The sequence below is a fragment of the Polyodon spathula genome, chromosome 1, assembly GCF_017654505.1.
Source record: "Polyodon spathula isolate WHYD16114869_AA chromosome 1, ASM1765450v1, whole genome shotgun sequence".
NCBI classification, from domain to species: Eukaryota; Metazoa; Chordata; class Actinopteri; order Acipenseriformes; family Polyodontidae; genus Polyodon; species Polyodon spathula.
Genome location: NC_054534.1, coordinates 87,634,602 through 87,658,662, shown reverse-complemented (window position 1 = coordinate 87,658,662; position 24,061 = coordinate 87,634,602). Strand labels below are relative to the sequence as shown.

General features: G+C 37.8%; 1 protein-coding gene across 1 annotated transcript in view; it reads right to left on the bottom strand.

Moving 5' to 3' along the window:
* The window catches only part of LOC121323820 (stromal interaction molecule 2-like), an 82,578-nt gene that overhangs the window by 4,367 nt on the left and 54,150 nt on the right, over window positions 1–24,061 (bottom strand). The window contains exons 4-10 of the mRNA XM_041265062.1: window positions 12,907–13,018; window positions 7,544–7,655; window positions 5,879–5,994; window positions 2,073–2,250; window positions 1,576–1,753; window positions 1,241–1,408; window positions 60–160 (exon numbers count right to left, since the gene is read on the bottom strand). Of these exons, the coding sequence (XP_041120996.1) occupies window positions 60–160; window positions 1,241–1,408; window positions 1,576–1,753; window positions 2,073–2,250; window positions 5,879–5,994; window positions 7,544–7,655; window positions 12,907–13,018 (965 nt within the window). The remainder of the gene's footprint in view (window positions 1–59; window positions 161–1,240; window positions 1,409–1,575; window positions 1,754–2,072; window positions 2,251–5,878; window positions 5,995–7,543; window positions 7,656–12,906; window positions 13,019–24,061) is intronic.

Sequence of the window (24,061 nt, the reverse complement as noted above, 5' to 3'; positions counted from 1 at the left end):
TCAACTGATTGACCGCAGCAGCCAAAAACCCAAGAAAAAAGCAAAGTTATTCATCTTACTTTGCTTCAATAATTTTGTGGTCAACCTCATCCAGAGATGAGCTATGGGCTACATGAAGTGTCCCAAAGACAGAACTCCTCTTCTTTTTTATCTTCTCTGCCTAAAAAGGAATTAACAGAGACATGTAATGCCAGTGGTGTAGAAAACTGAAGAGACACACCACAAATGTAATGCCTGGAAGGTGAAGAGGTTAAGTCTTGCAACACCTTTTTAAATTTGTTTTATTAATGTAGTCGTCTCCATTTTTTTTACCCTGGTTTTCTCCCCAATTTAGTGTGCCCATTTATTATCTGTATCCTCGGCTCACCGCTCGCAACCTCCCCGCTGACTCGAGGAACAGAGGATGACGCACGCGTCCTCCGAAATGTGCTCCTGCCAATCTCTCATTTTTCACACTGTGGATCCACAGCGAGGCCACCAGACCTATAGTGCCGGAGGAAAACACAGATCTGGTGGCTCCACTGCAGAACCACAGGCGCCCTATTGGGCGCAGGGGTCGCTGATGCACGATGAGCTATGGATTTCCCTGCCGACCTAAGCCCTCCCTACCCGGGCAGCGCTCAGCCAATAATGCGCCACCACCTAGGAACTCCCGGTGATATAGCCTGGACCCAAACCTGCGTTCCACAGGCTATAGGGCACACCCCACGCTCCATGTGGAACGCCTTTACTGGATGCGCCACTCATGCGCCTCTGTGTGAGCCCGATAGTGTGTTTCTTATCAGCTACAATATGATCCCCGCTGTGGCGTGATGCATCTATTTTTTTTACCATACTAGACATATTAGTGAACCAAAAATGTGCTTTTTTAAAGCAAAACACTAAACACAGAAAGTTATTTTTTCTTTCACTTTGATTAAACAGTTGCAAGAGGAATTTAGTCATTGGTCACCCTACACAAGGTGTAACAGAGTTGTTTTATGAAATGCTTTAATAAAGAATTCTCGAGAAAGTCAACCTGCCTAAATGCTATACAGGTGTTGTGCAGCCAGCTTTTAGACACAATATTAATTTGTTTCCCAAAGGCAGGGGTTCAGATAAGTGGTCTTCAGGTTTACATGTATTATACTGATCCCAGTGCAGACCAAAACATTTCTGATAGAATAAGACACCTGTAAAACAAGACAAGTCATAAAGGGAAAATAAATCATGGTTATTTGAAATCTGGCAGCTTGTTTACCTCTTCCTTGGCAATGGATAACTGCAGCTCAGCATTCTGTTTCTTGATATTATAGTACTGCACCTCCACCTCATGTGTCAGCTGGAGCCACTTCTGCAAAGCCTCAGCCACTGACCAATCCCCATGCTTTTCAAACTCTTTCTCTGCCTTCAATAGTGCCATACGGACCTACAATGAGTAAAAACAAGCAAGTTTATACCATAGGGAAACATTTTCCCAAAGTAGGGGCAGCAGCTCCTACAGGCCTGGGGTTGTTTCCCATGAAAGCTTTGTTATAATGTGCTGCAGCAAGATTTGTACAATCTAGTGCTCGCTGCAATCTATTCCCACTGTACCTGAACCAGCTCCTCTTCTGCATACTTGAGCTGGCTCAGCTCACTCTCTGCCCCCTCCCTCAGGGCCCGCAGCCGATGCGCTTCCCTCTTGGCATCGCTAATCTCATCTTTCATCTTTTGCTCTAGATTTTGCTTCTCCACAGCAACTGTTCGATTTTCCTCCTGGGCTTTTTCAAGTCTAAATGAGACAAAATGAAGACAATAGCAGGACAAAGACACCAGCATTTTTTTTATGAGCTTGGGGCAAAAAACAACCTGCTACATGTGGCTCCTACTACAGTTTCTTGGTGTCATTAGGCAGTAGTATGGACTAAAACCAGAACTCCTCATTAAAAGCCATGCTAGTAGTCCAGTGTCTTTCAAAAACACAGTATACCAGTATGCTATACTGTACAATAATGAACCCTATTCAAACATTTTTTAAAAAAAGGCAAAGCAATATTAACAGAGATAGCTTTAAACAAATGTAACTGCATGTCTGATTAAAGCCTGCTTACCGTTGCTGTAGCTCTTGAAGGCTCTGCTCTGCGCTTTGGAGGCTTTCTAAATCTTTCATCATTTTTGAAATGTGTTCCTTAGAGGATTTATTTTGAACATAAGCAAACCAGCAGCCTCCAACACCAATAATAATAGAAACCATCAGGACAAAATCCTTCACCCAGTTGTGGGAAGGACCTTAAAGACAAAATCTATATGTTTATTTTCATTTACAAAATATATTTTACAGTAATACAATTAAAGTTTGATTCATCTCGTGCTGGCTGTACACAGGTCTGGGATAGATAACTCCACTCAAAACTGCAGACTGCTTAAACACTACATGAAATAAACCTCAAACCAGTAATCAAATCTAATGTAAAAAAATATAACTGCACATTTTAATTTTGTTTTCAGTATAAAGGCTGATTTACTCATACACGAATAAAGCGAGGAGAGACGAGCGACACTCCCATTATTTAAATGTGTCCACACTGCTGGGAAGAGATAGCATCCTTAGCAAGGCAACTTTCCCTGACCACTCTCTAGTGATTTTTTTCTGAGCACACCCACGGCCGGTTCGAGTCCAGGCTATTCCACTGGCTTAGGTCGGCCAGGATGTCCTTGGCTCACCGCGCTCCAGCGACCCCTCTAGTCTGGCCGGATGCCTGTGTGCTTGCCTGTAAGTTGCATTGTCGTCTGACGCTGTAGCTCTGATGTGGCTGCATGGTGGGTCTGCAGTGTGAAAAGAAGCGGTCGGCTGACGACACACAGCTTGCGTTCGTCTTCGCCGCTCCCGAGTAAGCGCAGGGGTGGTAGCGGTGCGCTGAGATTCAAAATAATTGGCTATTTTAAATTTCAGAAAATGATAAAAAACAATTGAAGACTACTAAATTAAAAAAAAAAAAGTAAAGCAGGGCAAAACGGGTCTTACTTAAATGTAAGAAAGGATAAGAAACATTTATAATTGTGCAAATCTAGATTTATAATTACACATCAATAGAATTCGACTGAAATGATTACACACCACATTTGCCTCATAGAGATCAATTATAAGTCACTTCTACTCATATAGAGAAGCGCCATTTGGAACCAAAGTATTACAATCATGAAATACTTGGTACACAAAAGCATGTTGTCCCATTGATTTATAATTTAGTAAAGTACTAAGTATCCACATCATTCTGTCTACGCTATATCAAAGAAATACGTTTTTTGTCAGGTTGCATAAATAGTCTTGAGCTTTGCGAATGAGCTTTAATACCAAAAACTAATAATTAGTAATTTTCTGCTTTCCTCAAGGCAGTCTGCCTTAAGATACAAAGCGTTTCCTTTGCTTATACAAGTTTGATGTAACAGATGTAAATAGCTGCTGCACATACAGTGTTGGAAATACTGTAAAACAATCAAATTCATTGTGGTAGCCCAGAAGTGGATGGAAGTGCTTTTTGCATGCTGTACTGATAACTCTTTGCGTGGCTCTTTCCAAGGTATTAAAAAGTTAGAGATCCTTACTGAAAAAATGCAGTATAGCAAGCAAGCAACTTGAGGCATTGCAGCAGACGCAGCGCTGGCTTTGTTCCCAAAACATTGGACATTTTTTTCGCCCTGCTCCTTTTATCACCTCACTCGCCTCGGCATGTGTGAATGCACCCATCGTTCATCACACCAAATGCAAAACTGAGGTTGTCCTAAGACACTGATGTCTGAACACTTTGTTTGCCCTATCGTTTCGCCTCGCCCCAGTCTTGCTCAAGTCGTGTATGGGTAAATCCGCCTAAAGACACTGAAACAACTGTATTAGTTGTTCTGTTTTTGTATTCTGTTATATGTTTTTCTGTGTGCTCAGTGCTTTTTAATAATATGATTTGTCTGGGTACACAATGTTGTGAAATTCATATTCTACAAAAATAAACTCTGGTCTTTCTGGCAGCCCTGGAAACTAGATCTGTCTACTACATTCTATTGGCTGCAAAGACTAAGCTATACCATTGTCTTCGATTCATTCTGGCATTGCCAAATGCATCTCCTGCTAAAGCCTCAACTGCTCACTGATTGTGGAAACTGTCCAGTTAGAACCTAAGACAAGTGAAGAAAATAAACATTCCCTACTGACAAAGTAATTTTGTGACACACAACCTCAGCTGTGCTGTGCATACTGTAAGGATATCAGGTGCTGCTTTCAGTTCTCAGTGTGCACAGCAAGCTGTGGTATTTATTTGCATGTCAGCCCAAAGCAGGAGGCTGTTTGAAATCAGTCTGCTGTACTTAAATCAACAAAAGGCAAAATACTTGATTTGTAGGACATTAAATTAAAGTGTATCTCCAGAGGAATACAGTGCTCCCTCGCTATAATGCGGGTCTCAGGAAACACACAATATCAGCGTTGCACTCAAAGAGCGCTATAAACAAAAGGGGATAGGGGGTGCCACGGGACACAAAACAACACACATCTAAAATACAAAATTAAAAAACTCCCTCTCTAAAATGCACATATAGTGAAGCAAAAATTTAACTTTCCGTGAATTAACCATAAAGCGCCATGTAATCAATGCTATATTTATTTAAAAAAATAATAATAATAAAAATAAAAAAAAACTTAACATTCCCACTCATGGATCATTTTAATTAGCCGTGTTTAAACTATAAGCAGCCTGGCTAAATGGTGGTCGAGAGTTCAGTTCGAAGCGACAGACAAGCAAACCAAGCGCGAGAAGGAGAGCAGGTCGGGGGGGGGGGGGGGGGGGGGGGAGAGGGAATGGGGGCTCACCCAAGGTTCGGCTGCTGGAGCTGGGCTGAAGCAAAGGTGAAGCATCTTGTCTCCTGCAGAAAGCCGCAGCTCCTCTCGCAGCAAAAAAGTAAATACATTAGGAAAGATAACCATGTAGTAGGCCTAATATTTATTTAGTCCTCAACCTGCTGACCTGCTATGTCCCTCCTCGCAAGCTGAGGTCCTTCGACTCTGGCCTGCTTGTTATCCCCAAGAAAAAATGCACCACACTTGGAGAATGTGCATTTCGCTTCATGGCTCCTACTCTTTGGAACTCTATCCCAGCTTTGGTGTGTAATGCTCCCACCATTGCTCGCTTCAAATCAGCTCTCAAGACCCACCTGTTCTCTCTTGCTTCCCATGCTCTTTAAGCCTGATATCTGCTATTAGCTGCTGTGTTGCTGCTACTATTTCATGTATTATGTTACTATCATGTATTATGCACTTTCTGCTGTACTTAATGTATTATGCATTGTTTTTTTTTTTTGTTATTTTTACTGTATATCATGTGTTATGCATTTCTCTATATTTAAAGTATTATGTATTTTCTTGTCGTTACTGCATCTTGTGATGGTGGTGCTCTATGAAAGGTGCTATATAAAATAAAGATTGATTGATTGATTGATTGACTAGAAAACGACTGCTGAATAAGATGTCTGTGTTATAAAGTGCCAACGCAGCTTTTCTTCAGTTCAGATACTGTATCAAAAGGGACATAGACAGAAACGGAAGTTAGACTGAGAAGTTGTTTACAGTTTGAACAACACCAGTACCGTATTTACTGTAGAAATATTGCATGAATCATTAGTATAGGGAATTGGGGGACATGCTGTAGGAGGATTACATCCGAGGCGCATTATAACCGGAGCCTTATCGCGAGGGAGCACTGTACATGATGTTTTTAATTTAGGCTCCATAGCAGGCTTGAGTATTCTTGTTACGATGTTGCTTTATTGACACATTAAACTGACTGTTATCCCTAGTATAAAGATTAACTTTGCAACACACTTGTTTCTTAAATAAATGAATAAACCAAATAAACTAGCATATACTAACGAAGAGGCGGCCCAAATAACACAGCATCCAGGGCTTTGAGATTTAGTTTCTGCTTGTGGCGCTGATCCAAAATTTTCAACTGGGACGTCATGAATGCAGGTTCATTAGCAGCAATCCTATAAGAAAAAAACAAACAAGCAAAATCAGTGAACACATACAATAGCTTTATTCTTCTACTTGCAATGTATTGCATGCTGAAAGTGTGTAGAACTTCATCAAGTGTTTCTAAAAGCAATAGGTTTTCTTGCCTTTCAACCAGAAACCAGTATGACCTACATATAGAGACTGGAATAAAATAAATTTTAATAACATAAAACTGCTAAGTAAAATAACTGGTTCTGCAACAGATTTGTTTTATAAAGTTACATTTTTTATTCTGAAAAAAGGACACGGTTTTGCAAATGTCTCAAAATAAAGAGTGCATATATCAAATAGTTACTGGTTGTTTTTATTATGTTTTTATAATATCCATTTTATATTCAGTCAATAAGTAATGAGTAACATGTGGCTGATGTATGTGTTTAGTTGTATTCAATAAACTAATTATTTACCTTTGAAAGTCAAATTTTCAAGAGTTAAATATTAATCTTCAAACCAGGTAAAATGGTTGACACTTCTAGTGTTTAAATAAAGCATTTCTATAATCAGCATCCATTGCTGGTTCTGTTATCCCCGCAACATAAAATAAGAACAAAACAACTTTTACTGTTTTTTTTTTTTTTGTTTTTTTCTTTCTTGAAAGAGATTGAAATCAAATGGTATAATCCTAACTTCTATACATGGCTGCAACTTAAATTATTAATGAATTGCCCTACATTTCTGTTTGAAATTCACTTTTAGTGGTCACTGAAAAGTATAGCCTACTGCAACTGTCAGCAGTTTTATTAAGGACAATTGACAGTTAATTCTAAATTTCTACCATTAAAGGACTCAACATTTGGGGTTCCTTAGGGTAATTGTGTTTGGAATACAAACATTCTGGCAGCCAGCTCAAAATGTATAGCCTAGTGTGTTTGATTCAGTTTATAACTAATGTGTTTCTTCTGCAAGCTTTTGCAGCACTGTGTTGATTTCTTTCATTACCAGCAGTCTGCAGTATTGAGTCAAGACATATATAATTCTTGAAAATATTCCTTCACTTTAGTAAAACCAAACTGAGTGAGAAACCTAGGTTGTACTCCAAAAACACTAAACATAATTGTACAATGATACATAGGACACAGAAACAGCTTTTCTAACTACTATACAATAGAAACATTTTCACTGCTACAGCTATAAATACTAAGTTAGAGCTAAAAGGTATAAAAAAAGGCCAGCATCTTTTGAAACAGTCAGGGCAGTGCAGGTTCACGCTCTGGCCGTGCAAAGTTGCCTGTCTTAGCTAGAGATTCTGGAGGGAGCATGTTTTGGCTCCCACAGGGAGTGTTTCTCTTCATCGAGCTACAGCGGACCCTGTAGGCCAAGCGTCTGGTGAGCTCAGGTGGACGTCTGCAGGGTTGGCCCCACGCTAATGCATGTTAGAAGTCTTACTGGACTCATATCACTCAAACTGACTTATAGGAAATGTCACAAATGCATAATAAACCAAGACATGTTCGGTGCTAAGCCTTGTGTTTGTGTGTTTAATGTAAGAAGAACTAGGTATGTTCTGCCAAAGTGACTCACCGTGGCAGGGTGTTACCGTTGACTTTATAATCCCTAAAATTGGTCTCGTACTGAGGAAGTTCAACAGACTCAACCACCCACTGCACTGTTTCTTCCAATGTCCAGTTGTGTACTGTAAGAAAAAGGTTTACACTTGTTATTATGGATTCAAATAATCTGTTTTAGAAATGTATGCAGCTGACACAAGCTGTTTATAATACTAAAAACTGTAATTCATGTTGCAACAGAACCATTCAAACCCAGCATAATGTGAATCAAGACCAGATTGAGATATTGTTAGCTAGTATTAATCTATACTAGTAACAACTGTATACTATACTATTGTTTTAAGAGTTCATGTGGTTTTTTTTTGTGACATTATGATAATGATAACAAAATCCTAGACTTCACATTGTTAACCCAAGATTTTGATACCTTTCCCGTTTTGACTTTGTTTTGGAAGTCCTTCTTCTTTGGAATGTATTTAATTAGTTGTTGGTTTCATTGTAACATGGAGAGATTAAAAAGATATCTATATATATATATATATATATATATATATATATATATATATATATATATATATATATATATATATATATACACACACACACACACACACACACACACACACACACACACACATACATACACACACAGAACCCTGTATTAAGAGACCACTCAAGGGACAGTCTAATAGTGGTCTTTTAAAAGAGGGCCCATAACTTATAAATTTTCTATTTGTCTCTGACCTGCTTTCCTGTAATTATGTATGCCTTACATACACTGTACAAGCCAGCAGAGGTAATATGAACAAAAGGAAGTATGTAATTCAATAACAATCATTTAGATAATGCATTTACAAAACCAGTTTTGAAAGTAATGAATGCTTGCCTGTCTCGGGTCACACAAAATGTTTTAAATCCTTTGCAGATTTCAATGCCTGTGTCTGCCTTTCAGGTGTTGATTCATTACATCCTGAAACCAACGCTAGCATAAGGATAAGATCTTTCTCGATTACCGCACACATTGTTTTCCCAGTCTTGTAAGTGTGGCTCGAATGTTTCAGTGTTTATTTTCCTTTTAACGGTTTGCCTTTAAGTCTTAAGCCGCCACATCCTAATTAGGAGAACATTCTGTTAAATTAGCAGGAGAGAACAACACAACACGAAACAGACATATTGGATGCTACCTAGTAGCTAGTTTTTTAACTCGAGACATTTACAAGAGAAAAAAGTCTTGTGTAAAGCGCTTTTTTGGGTTTCCGTTTGCTCAGTTTATTTTACTCAAATAAACCGGGCTTTTCACCTGACATCATGCAAATGAATGGGAAGGTGGGGGTTGATATGTAAATTAGCAGTGCGTAAAATACTCATGCTGTTTTTGAAGATTACTAGTGAAATTGTGTGAAAATGTGGTTTCCATGCACAGAGAACGGAACTGTTGTAATAAATCAAAATACCTTCTGCCTGGTTGGTTAATAATGTGTTTTACTGCTCTAATTGTTTTCAAATGTCATTAGTGGGGTGTCATGCTGTTAGTAGTGAATACCGTTTAAACTAATTTATCTTACAACTCATTAATAAAAAATAAACTCAGAGGTATAAAATGAAACTTACCAACAGGTATTGCAGATCACCATAGCTGAAAACTATACTATATATATATATATATATATATATATATATATATATATATATATATATATATATATATATATATATATATATCCCTTTCATTCAGGCAATACAGCAGGGGATCAGGTGATGCTGCTTGAACTACCCTGGCTTTGATTTAGAAACCCTACCATCCGAACGACTGACTGCTGCTGAGGAAGCATTCAACACCACACATACATACCGGCTTTTTCCCTTAACATTCTAATCTACAACTAATCTGATAACATAAAAAAGCTACTTAAACATACTTTCTGGACACCATAGTGAAGGCTCAATTCGCAGCTACTGGACAGCAAATCAACAAGAAAGACACAATTCTGTCAAAAGCTGGATCCAAACAGCACTCTCCCTCAAAACCAGCCAGTCAAACTGCAAAACCTGTTTCAGTTCTTTCCGCATCAGCCAATCCACTCCCTGGCTGTTTGAATGACGCCCCGCCTCCAACAACAAGTTTCAAGTCCAACTCTAAGCTACACAAACTATTCAACAATCCTACAGCTAATTTATCTCATAATAACAATAAAAACTGTTTTCTCTACGTCAATGTTGTTTATGTATTCTAATTACTTTAGGGACTATTTTCCTCAGCGAAAGGTTACCTGGCAAAATATCAGAAGTTCAAGGTAAATATAGGTTTTAAAGTTTTCTTAAAGAGAAAATAAAGAAATAAATTGTTTTCCAATAGCAATAGAGCCCTCACGATGCGTGCGCTACTGTGTGGTAGATGACCTTGAATTTCATTAGTGCCCTCACCTACGGCTCGGGTCGCATAACTCCAGTCGTGGTCATCCACCACACAGTACAGCCTGCATTGACGGGCTCTATCGCATAAATATAACACTTCACTGATGCTTAGACGAACTACACAGCCTGAATGAGTTTTGCTTTAAAGCCATTATGCATCCAAGCACCTCCCGACAGCTTTAACTATGTATTGTGTCCTTTTTTTTAAATTAGAACATCATTTATAAGAAGTTGATATGTACAGTTGACCCTGTCTCTTATGGTGAAAGTGTGTTTCGCTTCCTCTTGCCCACCCAAAGTGTTTATGAGAAAACACTCTTACCATAAGAGACAGGGTCAACTGTACATGTTAACATAGAAACAATAACAGTCTGTAACATTAACATGTCAAACAACATAAACAAATATTTCAGTATAAATTGTGCACCTTGTTTAAATGTTGACTCAGCCTAGTAAACAAGTTTGGTAAATATTTAAAGTCACTTGCCAATTGAAGAAGTACACAACAAACAAATAGTGGAAGGCTCTAACTTGTTTCCACCGCACTACTGTTTTTTGACATAGTGTAGTGGATATGAATGTTATTATTTCAGGGCCTTTCACTTACATCTTGTACTGATTAAACAATTCTAAATGATATAGTAAATACATTGTTAGTTGTTTTTGCACTGTATGTTTCTCTACATGGCATTCCGATAAGAAACAGGCTTATAACCAGGAGGTCCCCGGTTCAAATCCCAGCTCAGCCACTGCCTCATTGTGTGACCCTGAGCAAGTCACTTAACCTCCTTGTGCTCTGTCTTTCAGGTGAGATGTTCTTGTAAGTGATGCTGCAGCTGATGCATTGTTCATACACCCTACTCTCGTATCTTGTAAAGCGCTTTGTGATGGTGGTCCACTATGAAAGGTGCTATAGAAAGATGATGATTACATTTATTATTATTAATTGCTTTTAAAATTACATTTTATTGAGCCAGCCCTTCATGGTATTACAAATATTATTAATATACCATTTAAATACATGTATATTACCATAAAGCAAACTTAACAGAATCAACATCAGTCCATGGAATATGTAGGTATGGAGCAGTAGCACACTGATATCGTTACTATTGTCACTGAAAATATACATTTATATAAAAAGCAGACCTTCATCAAGACTGCTAATACTCTATTTATAAGTATATAAAAATGTGGCTACTGTATTTGAAATGTCAGAAACCACATGTAGACTATTTGATTTAAATACAGATTCCTTAAAGCTGTTGTACTGTAGCTAACAAAATAACTCAACAACCTGTCATGCACTTCCATTCACCACATGCAGGTCTCAAAAATATGCAACTTTGAAAGAAACAGATATTGTAGAAAACATGCATTTTCATTTAAGACATGATATCTGATGCGACATATTAGAAGAATGTCCCTTAGTTTGCATTCCTTGCTTTTCTTAAGGATGTTGAGGATGTTATTGGCTGCAAAGCATGCCAGTCAATATTGTAAGCAGCTGGTTGGTTAATGGAAATAAGGCCCTGAATGGACAGGGACATGCATGCTTGCTTGAACTTGTGCTTATTTCAAAACTTTTTGAGAAAGGAAGTGCTGGACAGTTTTAGAGAATTATGTTTTAAGCAACAACCATATTAAATGGGTTAACATCAGAGCCCTTTCATTAAAAAAACTAAACAAAAACATTCAGCTACACATGTAATTTAAAGATTATTAGGCCTTAAATCTAAACTCCCTTGAGTAAATTTAATCTGGATTCATTAAAAAGTGTTCATTCCTTTTACAAACTAACTCTACTCTGTTGAGTACAAACTGTTTGGATACTCAGGGGTAGATGTACCAAGATAGGCCAGACACAGCGCAAACATACAGCAACTCGCATTTTCGTTGTGCCAATTAGCAAAGTATACATTTGGTAGGATGTACTTAATTGAGAGCCGCAATATACTAATTTAAGTATTTGTTGCATCCTCTTATTAAGATCTCTAGCGTTGCAAGAGTCATGCAACACTTTTTCGAATAAATAATGAAAAACATTTTAATCCCATCAGATTCTACAGTGGGGCTCCGACCTTCACCCACAATAAAAAATGTGGCAAATGTGTGCAGTCTAATGATTCCAGCACATTGGGGAAACCAGAAATGTCACAGAAATGTGTTTTAAAGGCTGGTAAGTACACCCTGCTTTGAGGGAAAAATAGGTATGTGGGTGTTTGAAATGTACGAAATACCCTTCTCATCCTACAAATCACTTGTTTTTGCTGAGGTCTCCTTCTTGCTGCAATAACATTGGCCATGGTTAGGGGAAAGTGTTTTTCATACTGCTTTTTTTTTAAGATTTGCTAATTGTGACTGTTTAAAACATGCTTTCAAAAGTGGTTAACAAATTGATGCAGTTGCTTTAGTACATCTCATTATAATATTTGAGAATCCTCACTTGAACTATCCACCCTATTTTTGTGAATTTATATATATATATGTGTGTGTGTGTATTACCATGTTTATCACACAGAAATGTCTGATAAACAATTACATCATTAGTTACGCAGAAATCCACTGAGCACCAAGTGCGGATCTGTTAGTGCAGTTGTAATACACACACACACACACACACACACACACACACACACACACAGAGTTACTGTGCATTAACTAACCGAACTGAATTAATAACTACACTCGTTACTTGTTCCGAACAGGATTAATCGCTGCCCTTTGAAACCGAATTGAGTGTGTATACAAACCATATTAAGAGCAAAAGTTGAACTTACAACCTCATTTAGCCTGTGTGTGTGCGCAGCCTTAGTTCCAACGGTGCATCGCTATTGCATACTGTAGCTAGTGGATGTGCACGTCTATTAACTTTTTGTTGACAGTGCAAATTTTTTTTATTTTAGTAAGATCATTAACCTAAATATTTTTTTTAAAAATAGGATCTTTGTTCAAACTAACCTTGTGAAGATTTCCAGCATTTCCACAATTCCTCTAAAGTGATGTGCTGATCTTCCCTGTGTAAATGACTGTGTTTGTTGGTTTGTTGCTGTTTCATATCTTCAATTATGAACTGTAAAAATAAATACAAAAATCAATGAAGAGGTAAAAAGATGACAATCATAATTGCCTTAAGCACATTTACTACAAAAGTTTTTAAGAGATTTTGTTTTAATGAAAATAAATACCTCCATCTTTATTTTATCTACATTCACAAGTCATTACCATCATGATAATGTATGCAGGCCCATTGCCTTAATTGTAACACAAAAGATGCAAACAGTACTTTTCTTCAAACGTGTGCTTAAAGTTATAGATGTTATAGATTACAGAACATCCCCAAACACAAGCTGTGCCATAAAGAACATGGATACTGTGGAAATGTCAGGAAAATGGGTTTCAGCACGTTAGTTATTTAATACAGCTTTAACATTTATTACAAATGTAAAACCATCTAAAATTGCAATGAAGTCAATCCAGCTAGGTAAATTATTATTTTAGCCAACCCATTAACTTGGCTCCTGAAATGATCAGGTAAGATACATTCTACTGCATGTCTGAAACTGTATCTTGACTGCCATGTTAAGGTAATTATTCATCTTAACATACTACATGCTAATACAAATAACCATTTAAAAATTATATAGATCCTGTTATCAACCATAGATACAGTATTGAATAGATAAGTTATGTCCAAAATGAGCAGTGCAACAGTAAGGTGCTTTATGTTCTATGCTGGTTTATGCAGGTTTGCAAACTGTCCAGGCAGGAATGTATTGTCAGACTCCCAAGGCAATTATGACAGCAACTTCAGTCAGATCTGAGAATAATACCCACATACAAATAAAAAATAAAAGCCTCACTCATTAGCAGCTCTGACAGTAAACATTTTTAACTCCCACTCTGTAAATACAAAGATCTGTAAAACACTTCAGAGAATAAGGCACACCTATTACAATTCAAATAAACATACATACATACATTCATACATACAATGGGGACATGATCTAGATGCTTACATCATATGTGTTTCTGTAATGGCCACCAACAGTAGAAAGTAGTAGTTTGCACTTAAGCTTAGCTCAGAGGCTCAGATATTATTTTACTGAATCATCTGAATAATATATGTTCAGTCATGTGTGGATGACTTCTACCTTTTTGCAACTAATGATGAGGCCAGCTGGGTCTTTTATCCAATTTAACACTAATCTTGTGAAAGTTAAATTAATGAGCTGTGTGACACATGGCTCTCTCTTGTTTCATGTATTAAAGTACGTCATCTGTGCAGCACAGAGGACTGCTGTAAAAGTGATTCTTGAGTATTCTATCCTGTTTAACATCTCATACTATTGTAATGACTGTTTTGCATGTTAAGTCAGTGTAATATGTTAAACCAATTAATCAAATAACAGATAAAAGTGAGAGAAAACAATAAGTTTCCCTTTCAGTTTTGAAACAAGTGTTAACAGAGCTGATCACTCCTCCTAGCAAAGGGGAGCAGCAGGTGCATATGACTGCTGTATAGCATGTGTTATCTGAATACTTCAAATATTTCCATCAGCAAATACTCAGACTAAAAAGGGTGAGGAAGTAAAGCTTGTTGCTTGTTGGTCAGCTGATGACTTAGGGAAATACCCCCTGCTCAAGAGCTGCTACCGAGTACAAAACAGCAGGCTTTGATCTCTGCACTGTTTCTCATCTGAGTAACAGCACAGCCCCCCAACACACTAATACTAGTTTCTTTATCGGCAGTAATTTTCACACTCATGACCTTCTCCTACCTACAGTATTACTGAGCAACACACATTGTACTGTAATTATGAACCAATGAATGCAAAAGACACAGCTGCAGAAACAACACAGTCCAGGTGCTGTGGAAAAGCATTAAACAGCACAGAGGCATGTGTGAGCTGTTTATAGGTGACTCTTTAAAATTATGAAAATTAATTGTTTATCTTACTTTCTTTTCAACAATAAAAATGTGAACATAAAAGATAGGCTGTTGTGTGGTGTGCAGGCTCAGATTTGTGGACCCAGTCTACGTACTGACGTTTTATTTGCCATTCAATAGAGTACAACAGCTGTTTTACTTCTGTGCAGCAAAATGGAATACTTTTACAAAGAACTGTAATGTAATCAGATATTTGCAGGCCAAAACCTTTTTGTTTTTACATGTCTTCCTGTATATTAGATCTATAACAAAAACATTGTCAATGTAAAAAAAAAAAAGTTAAAAAAACGCAATAGCCGTTTAAAGTGGTGATATCAAACACACAAGCCCAAGTTAGGAGAAGCAATTGGGGCAACCTTGTTAAGCATGAAGTAAATAGGCATCATTGGAAAGGTGCTGAGGCCCAACACTCATACAATTGTTGCTTCTAACTTGGCTTTTTTTTTTTTGATCGTTCCACTTTATCGCTCCACTTTACATTGAAATGCTTATTCTCTTATCAACTGGGTTGTAACCAGCATAAGGATGCTGAGACACGTGCCAAGGAAGGTGCTCAACAGACTGAAGTGTTCTTGGTTATCCTTACAAGCACTACTACAGAGAGAAAAACAGACAAGGAATGGGAGAGGAGTCATCACAGACGCAGACAAGTATGCTTTGGGAAGACACACAGACAACATGCAGGTAAGGCACAGGTAGATCAGGGCACACATGGACAGACATTTAGCCCATACATAAAAGAATACATGAAAGAGCATGAAGAAATACTTTTCCAACAATGAAGATGATGAACAAGACCAAAAATGGCAGCCAGTGCAAGGGATAATGAGAATGGAAGGTAAGTGTAGGAAGTGACAGTTGATGGGGCAGGCATTGCAGATCCAGGGCTGGGGTGTTGGAGCATTTTATTTTGGTTGTGCATTGTCAGTGTTTTTTGTTGCAGATGTGAATTTTGAGCTGATAAGGGAATGTTCATAATCCACTTGAAGTTGTACAGAGAGCATTTCATTGTAAAGAGGAGCGATCAAAAAAAGAAGCCAAGTTAGAAACAACAATTGTGTGAATCTTGGGCCCCAGCACATTTCCAATTTCCCCAATTGCTTCTCCTAACTTGGGCTTTTGTGTTTGATATCACCACTTTAAATGGCTGCTGCATTTATCTAACTTGTTTTTTTTACATTTACAATGTTTTTGTTATAGATATCACTTATTTTATTATTTCATCAAATAATGACTAAAGCAAGGGAAAGATATTAGAGAATGTGTATGGTAAATAGACAGACATACAAGATAGTAATAAGTAGAGTAATATAAGAGAAATGACTAAAGATTTTAAAGTAAAATAATGGTAGAAGGGACATTTTGACAGTATTGAAAGTGTAAACACTGTATTCTTTTAGTTGCAAATGTATATCCATCAGTGGTGAAAACAATATGTCTATTTTGGTAGGTATTGATATATTGATATTTACGTAGGTACAAAACTAGATAGTTATGAATGGTTAAAAAAGTACACATGCATGTCAGTGCTAAAGGGTAGTATACTAACACATTTTAATGCTGAAAAACATTATTCTCCTTGATATAGAGGTGTTAGGCACTTGTAAAGCATTAGATCTCTTCATAAAAGGCCATATAAATGTCCTTTGCATTTCTTGGCTATGGCTTGACTTCAATAGTGCATCATTTGCATGCACCCATTTTCCAGCAGCACCCACAGCAAGAAGACACATAGTGTCCTGAAGTAACACCCTTTGTGTATGATAATGGACGATAATTGGTAATTCCTGTTGTCCACAGTAATTTTGCTCTTCTGCACAGCAATATACTTGGTGTTTCATGATTGGAGAAGTTTTGCATTGCCTACATTTGCTACCAGGAATCGTTGCCCATTTGTCATTTCTATAAATGAGTTCTTCCAAACACATGGAATTGGTACCAGCAGGTACATGTGGAGAGTAAACATGGAACACCTCTCGGTTTGATGAGCAGTGCTTATATCTAGTACATAGAATGTCATGATTTATTGTGACTGAAACCATGCAAGATACTTCAGGACAAATGTCAGACAATTTGGTGAGAAACTCTGCCACATCTTGCTGCTCACCTCTATTGAAGGGTTATCCTATGAAGCGACTAATATCCACAGTAGTTAGAGATACTGAGGATGGAAGTTGGATTGTAGTTGTGAACAAAGGTCCTGACAGCCTCTTGTTGACTGTGTTTTAATGAATCCTTCAGAGTTTGTAAGTGAAGAAGGCACTGCAATGTTGTATTTGCATAGCATGAGGTGAAATTCAGGTTGTTCAAGCCTCTGAATGGATGGGTAATTGCAAGTCTTCTCTTACAAGATTGAGGCTTTTGCTGTTCCTGAACATTAGTGATGGCTCGGTGAATTAAATGCGCATGATTTTTTACCTTGTGTCCCTTGTGCGTGTTGGTTTCCTTCAAGCTTATCAACTTAGGGCAATAAATCCCTCCTGCAGTTTGAGGTGCCTTAATGCAGGTGTGGTCCAAAAATTGAAAAGGTGGACACTGCTTAAGAATGTAACTCTGGAAAGTGCAATGAAACTTTGTTCATAGGAGGAAATGGAGTTACCAAGATCCAACCTAACTGTTTTTAGAGTCATACCCTGGCATTTGTGAATGGTGATTGCATGAACACCAATGACTGGGAACTGCTCTGTCCATGATTTCAAACTTTGAGTGTAAATGTTCAAAGGTATGGGTGACTCCATTGTTAAATTTGATGGTTATGGTTTTGACCATTGTGACAGGTCAAGGAGCCCTGTACATTATTTGTTTTTTAGAACGGGGTCCCCCCTCCGCCCGTTATTTTGTGTTTATTTATTATTTATTGTATTTCTGTGACGGCGTAGCTGTGTTGTTTTGTTATTGTTATATCAAATGTGACAGCGAAGAGCCACAGGTTTTGTTTGGCAATTAAAATAACTTGTGTGAATGCGTGACTGTCAGCTAGTCATTATTGAACTAGCTGACAGTCACGCATAATAACTATCTGTGCAGACTATGGCTGAGGGGTAATGAGAGAATTCACAGCCAGTTAACCCCTCGGCCATGACATAAAAGACCTGCAGCTTTGGCTGCAAAAAGGGTGGGTGTGTTCGAGAGGAGGAACGGGAGAGCGAGAGGAGAAGCAAAACAAAACTGAAACTAAAACTGAAACTAAAACTTAGAAGTGTCGTCAAGGCTACTGCCCAGCCAGACCTGAGTGTTGTATTTTGTGTTTGTGATTTGTTTTGTTGAATTATTTCTTTTTGCTCGGCAAGCAAGTGTTTTTGTTTAAACCTTTTACATTATTTTTGTTTTAATAAACAATGCCGCAAGTGTCTTTTGCCTGCAGTACTGCCTTTTTTTTTTTTTTTTTTTTGACACTCTCAACCTTGAGCGCACACAGCTGCAGGCTTTTATATTGTGGCCGAGGACGTTAACTAGCTATCAATTGATTACCTTATTACTCCTCGGAAATAGTCTGCATGAGATTAATAAGGATGCGTGACTGTTAGCTAGTTCAATAATGACTAGCTGACGATTTCACACAAGTTATTTTAATGTGGCCAGAGCCTTGTTTAAGTTGATGTCATTCATGATGCCAAGGGCAAAACACTTTTCATGTTTTGAAAGGTATTTTGTAATGTAGCGGTTGAGGACTGTAGATTGTTCACCAATTAACTGAATATCCATATTGCCTTCCCAAGCTGGTTCTGACTTCTGCACTACTCTGTGGTATATCATAAAGTTTGCCGTGAAGTTTAAGTGATTTCCGGCCAGCAATGGCCTCAGCAACATCTTGGATTACCACCATGGTTTGTTCTTTTCTGGGAAATCTAAACTATCAAACTATCAACACCTTGTTTTCGATTTTCTTGGACCTTAGACAGTACTTGCTGCATTTATGCTGCTGCCATTTCATGCTATCATGTCATTTGGAATGGTACAGGTGACATGTTGATTAATGTACTGTGCAATTTGTGAGTTGGGGGAAACTCCAATAAGAGGTACATCTACCACCCAAAGAAGCATGTGAAAGTGCTGCATTCCACGACCCTGGTACTCTCTGCGCCAAAAGTAACATGTAACTTTTCCCCATCTTCCAAAGAGTCCGCCTGTATGTGAAGCATTTGGCAAAGATCAGTAGCTGTACCTTTCTTTCTTTCACTGTGTATGAGCTGTATTGTGTAATTGTGGTAAATGACAGCCTCTTCATCCTGTTGAACCTCATGTAACAAAGGTTCTTTGGGGTGAGGTTGCTCTTTGGTTATTTCCTCCACAGTGATTTCATCGTCATCTTCTTCGTCATTGTCAGGATGACATTGAAATGCGTTCAAGTTGTGATTAGTAAGCAAGTTGACAGAGCTTTGTGGCAAGATGATGTCTTTTTAGAAATGATTGATTTCCTTCAACTTCTGTAAAGCATTGTACAATTTATTGACATCCACAATGTCTTCCCAAATAGTTTTGGACTTTATTGGTGCACTGCATACCAGAATGTGGAGTTCCAAGTCATCTAGCAAGGCTTGTTTTGGCAGGGGCAGTTTGCTCAGTATTTCCTGAAGATCTGGCTGTTTGTGAATAAATTTGAGTTTGTTTGTCTAGCTGTTGATCCCAATGTTGTTGTTCCTGCTGTTATTGGGGTCTGGCCTGTGGCTTATTGTGATGTTGGTTCTGCTGGTTTGTGTTGAGGACAGTTGTACGATGGTATTCCTCAATGGGTGGATTTTGTTCTGAATATTTTACAAATCCAACATTGCAGGTCATAGTGTTACAAGAAAATTTTTCTCTGGGCCAAATGAGCGTATACTGATTCCTTTGTGGCCATGATTAATTAAAACAAATATAAGCCACTAAAGATATACACCGTATAGGCCTATTCCCAAAACAGCACGGCTAAATATTTAAAAGTTAATATTCAAAATAAGTAGGCAACTATTATTATTACTTATTCATTTATTTTTTTACCAAAAGAGCCACCTTCACAGTATTAGGAATCTTTCATCTACCTAACATAACCTACCTTACATAACAAATGTGTCCGTTTCATTTTTTAAACCAACGGCGGATAATGCATTGCTGAGTTTGTTGTGCTCACATGTCAGGTGGAGTCTGGAATGATCCAAATACAATTAAAACAGCGGGTGGAGGCGTGAAATAAATATATTTATAACTTCTCTTGTGCAATTATTTAAATAGTGATTCATAAAATCAGTCATAACAGTGCGTCTCAGGTGCCTTATAGAAAGTGAAAGAGCAGCACGCCGCGCCAGCATGCTGTACTGTAATGGAATCAGAGATGAAAAGTTCTGCTAGGAAAGAACAGTATTAAGTAGCTGGCGAGCGCAGCGACCAGGGAGTTTTTTTTTAAGGCAAGCAAACCTGCTGGCGTCAATAAATTAAAAGTAAATCAGCTAATTTTTGCTGTTTAATCTACTATTTGTTATTGTAAACAAGTAAAACCAGTGGTGCAGTGGTAAATAAAAAAAAGTGTGTAAATGCCCCTGTTTGCTGGAGTTGAACAAAAAGATTGAACAGATAGACATGAACATAACTCTAGATTTAATTTTGTTGCTGCAACATGGTGAAAACAGCAAAACTCTTGGAGCTGTATAGAAAGTCTTGGTAGTTTCCAACAAGTTTTTCTAACTTGTACGAGGAACTACCATTCCTCTCAATTCTTTTTAAAGAAGAACGTACAGCAAATCGCTACAGGGTGGAAAACTGACATTACAGTTACATTACAAGGGACTATGAATGACATAATTTTGCCTTACTGCAGTGTCATTGGTTAAAGGGTTACCCACTTTTTCCCTAATTCCCCACTGCATTCTCCAAATAGATTTTGTGTTATAGAGAATGCATCTGGGGGCAGACAAACAGAGAGAGAAATGAACACTTTCAAGGGTCATGCAGCACAGCTTAGAGGGACTGACTTGTCAAACAATATATATATAAAAACATAAGAACATAAGAAAGTTTACAAACGAGAGGAGGCCATTCGGCCCATCTTGCTCGTTTGGTTGTTAGTAGCTTATTGATCCCAAAATCTCATCAAGCAGCTTCTTGAAGGATCCCAGGGTGTCAGCTTCAACAACATTACTGGGGAGTTGATTCCAGTCCCTCACAATTCCCTGTGTAAAAAAGTGCCTCCTATTTTCTGTTCTGAATGCCCCTTTGTCTAACCTCCATTTGTGACCCCTGGTCCTTGTTTCTTTTTTCAGGCTGAAAAAGTCCCTTGGGTCGACACTGTCAATACCTTTTAGAATTTTGAATGCTTGAATTAGGTCGCCACGTAGTCTTCTTTGTTCAAGACTGAACAGATTCAATTCTTTTAGCCTGTCTGCATATGACATGCCTTTTAAGCCCGGAATAATTCTGGTCGCTCTTCTTTGCACTCTTTCTAGAGCAGCAATATCTTTTTTATAACGAGGTGACCAGAACTGCCCACAATATTCAAGATGAGGTCTTACTAGTGCATTGTACAGTTTTAACATTACTTCCCTTGATTTAAATTCAACACTTTTCACAATGTATCCGAGCATCTTGTTAGCCTTTTTTATAGCTTCCCCACATTGTCTAGATGAAGACATTTCTGAGTCAACAAAAACTCCTAGGTCTTTTTCATAGATTCCTTCTCCAATTTCAGTATCTTCCATATGATATTTATAATGTACATTTTTATTTCCTGCGTGCAGTACCTTACACTTTTCTCTATTAAATGTCATTTGCCATGTGTCTGCCCAGTTCTGAATCTTGTCTAGATCATTTTGAATGAACTTTGCTGCTGCAACAGTGTTTGCCACTCCTCCTACTTTTGTGTCATCTGCAAATTTAACAAGTTTGCTTACTATACCAGAATCTAAATCATTAATATAGATTAGGAATAGCAGAGGACCTAATACTGATCCCTGTGGTACACCACTGGTTACCACACTCCATTCTGAGGTTTTTCCTCTAATCAGTACTTTCTGTTTTCTACATGTTAACCACTCCCTAATCCATGTACATGTGTTTCCTTGAATCCCAACTGCGTTCAGTTTGAGAATTCATCTTTTGTGCGGGCCTTTGTCAAAAGCTTTCTGGAAATCTAAATAAACCATGTCATATGCTTTGCAATTATCCATTATCGATGTTGCATCCTCAAAAAAATCAAGCAAGTTAGTTAGACACAATCTCCCTTTCCTAAAACCATGTTGACTGTCTCCCAGGACCCTGTTACCATATAGGTAATTTTCCATTTTGGATCTTATTATAGTTTCCATAAGTTTGCATATAATAGAAGTCAGGCTTACTGGTCTGTAGTTACCTGGTTCAGTTTTGTTTCCCTTTTTGTGGATCAGTATTACGTTTGCAATTTTCCAGTCTGTCGGTACCACCCCTGTGTCAAGAGACTGCTGCATGATCTTGGTTAGCGGTTTGTAAATTACTTCTTTCATTTCTTTGAGTACTACTGGGAGGATCTCATCCGGCCCAGGGGATTTGTTTATTTTAAGAGCTCCTAGTCCCTTTAACACTTCTGCCTCAGTTATGCTAAAGTTATTTAAAACTGGATAGGAACTGGATGACATGTGGGGCATGTTGTCAGTATCTTCCTTTGTAAAAACTTGTGAAAAGTAATCATTTAATATATTTGTTATTTTTTTTTCTTCATCTACGATTTTGCCATTTGTATCTCTTAAACATTTAATCTCCTCTTTGAATGTTCTCTTGCTCATGTTGTAATATTGGAAAAACATTTTGGAATTGGTTTTAGCTCCCTTAGCAATGTTCATTTCTATTTCTCTCTTGGCCTTTCTAACTTCCTTTTTGACTTGCATTTGCAGTTCTGTGTACTCTTTCTGCGTACTTCTTTTTGGTCCTTTTTTAATGCTCTGTAAAGCGCCTTTTTTCGCTGAATATTTTTTTTAATTGATCTATTAAACCATTTTGGCAATTTAGTTTTACATTTAGATTTGTCTACTTTAGGGATGTAATTGTTTTGTGCCTCTAGTACTACATTTTTGAAGAACAACCATCCTTCTTCTGTGGGTGTTTTCTCTATTTTACTCCAATCTACTTCTGTTAGTCTCTGTTTCATACCTTCATAGTTTGCTTTTCTAAAATTGTAAACCTTAGCTTTAGTCATTACTTTTGGGGTTTTAAAAAACACTTCAAATGAGACCATGTTGTGGTCTGAGTTTGCCAGTGGTTCTCTGACCTCTGTTTTAGTTATTCTATCTTCGTTATTTGAAAAGACTAAATCAAGGCATGCCTCCCCTCTAGTCGGTGCCTTGACAAATTGTGTTAGGAAGCAGTCATTTGTCATTTCAACCATTTCTATTTCATCCTTTGTGCTACCCACCGGGTTTTCCCATTTTATTTGGGGGAAGTTGAAATCCCCCATTAGTATGGCTTCTCCTTTGCTACACGCATTTCTAATGTCACTGTATAACAGATTATTGAGCTCACCGTCTGAATCTGGCGGTCTATAGCATGCTCCTATTATTATGCCCTTTGAATTTTTGTCTGTTATTCTGACCCATATCGATTCTGTTTTATTTTCTTTGTCCAGGTTTAACACCCGGGCTTCAAGACTGTTTCTTATGTATAGTGCTACCCCTCCTCCTCTTCTATCCTGCCTGTCTTTCCTATACAGTGTATACCCACATATATTATATTCGTCCCCATCACTCTCAGACAACCACATTTCTGTAACACCTATCACATCATAGTTACCTGTTAGTGCAGTACCTTCAAGTTCTAGAATTTTGTTTCTGATACTTCTAACATTTAGATAAATACATTTAATGGTTGTCTGCCCTGAGTTGTTGTTCTTGTTTTGATGCGGTCTCCCTTCTGTTTTTTTGTTGATTTCTCCCCCCTTCCTTTCTAGTTTAAATGCTTTGTCCCATGACGATGTTTGTCATGGGACAAACGTGTTAAAACAACGGAGCAATTTATTAAATAATATTTCCTGTCAATTTTTTTTTTGTTCAAAACAAACATGTTTTACACTGTATACTAAAAATCATCTCATCTCAGGAGATAGAGTTGTCTTGTGTTTACAGTACCTGATTGGTAGGCTACAAAGCCTATGTTGCCTCGATAACTGTCATAACCACAGACTAAAAAAAACATCTGGCAGCATGAAACAGCATCACTGGCTGATGA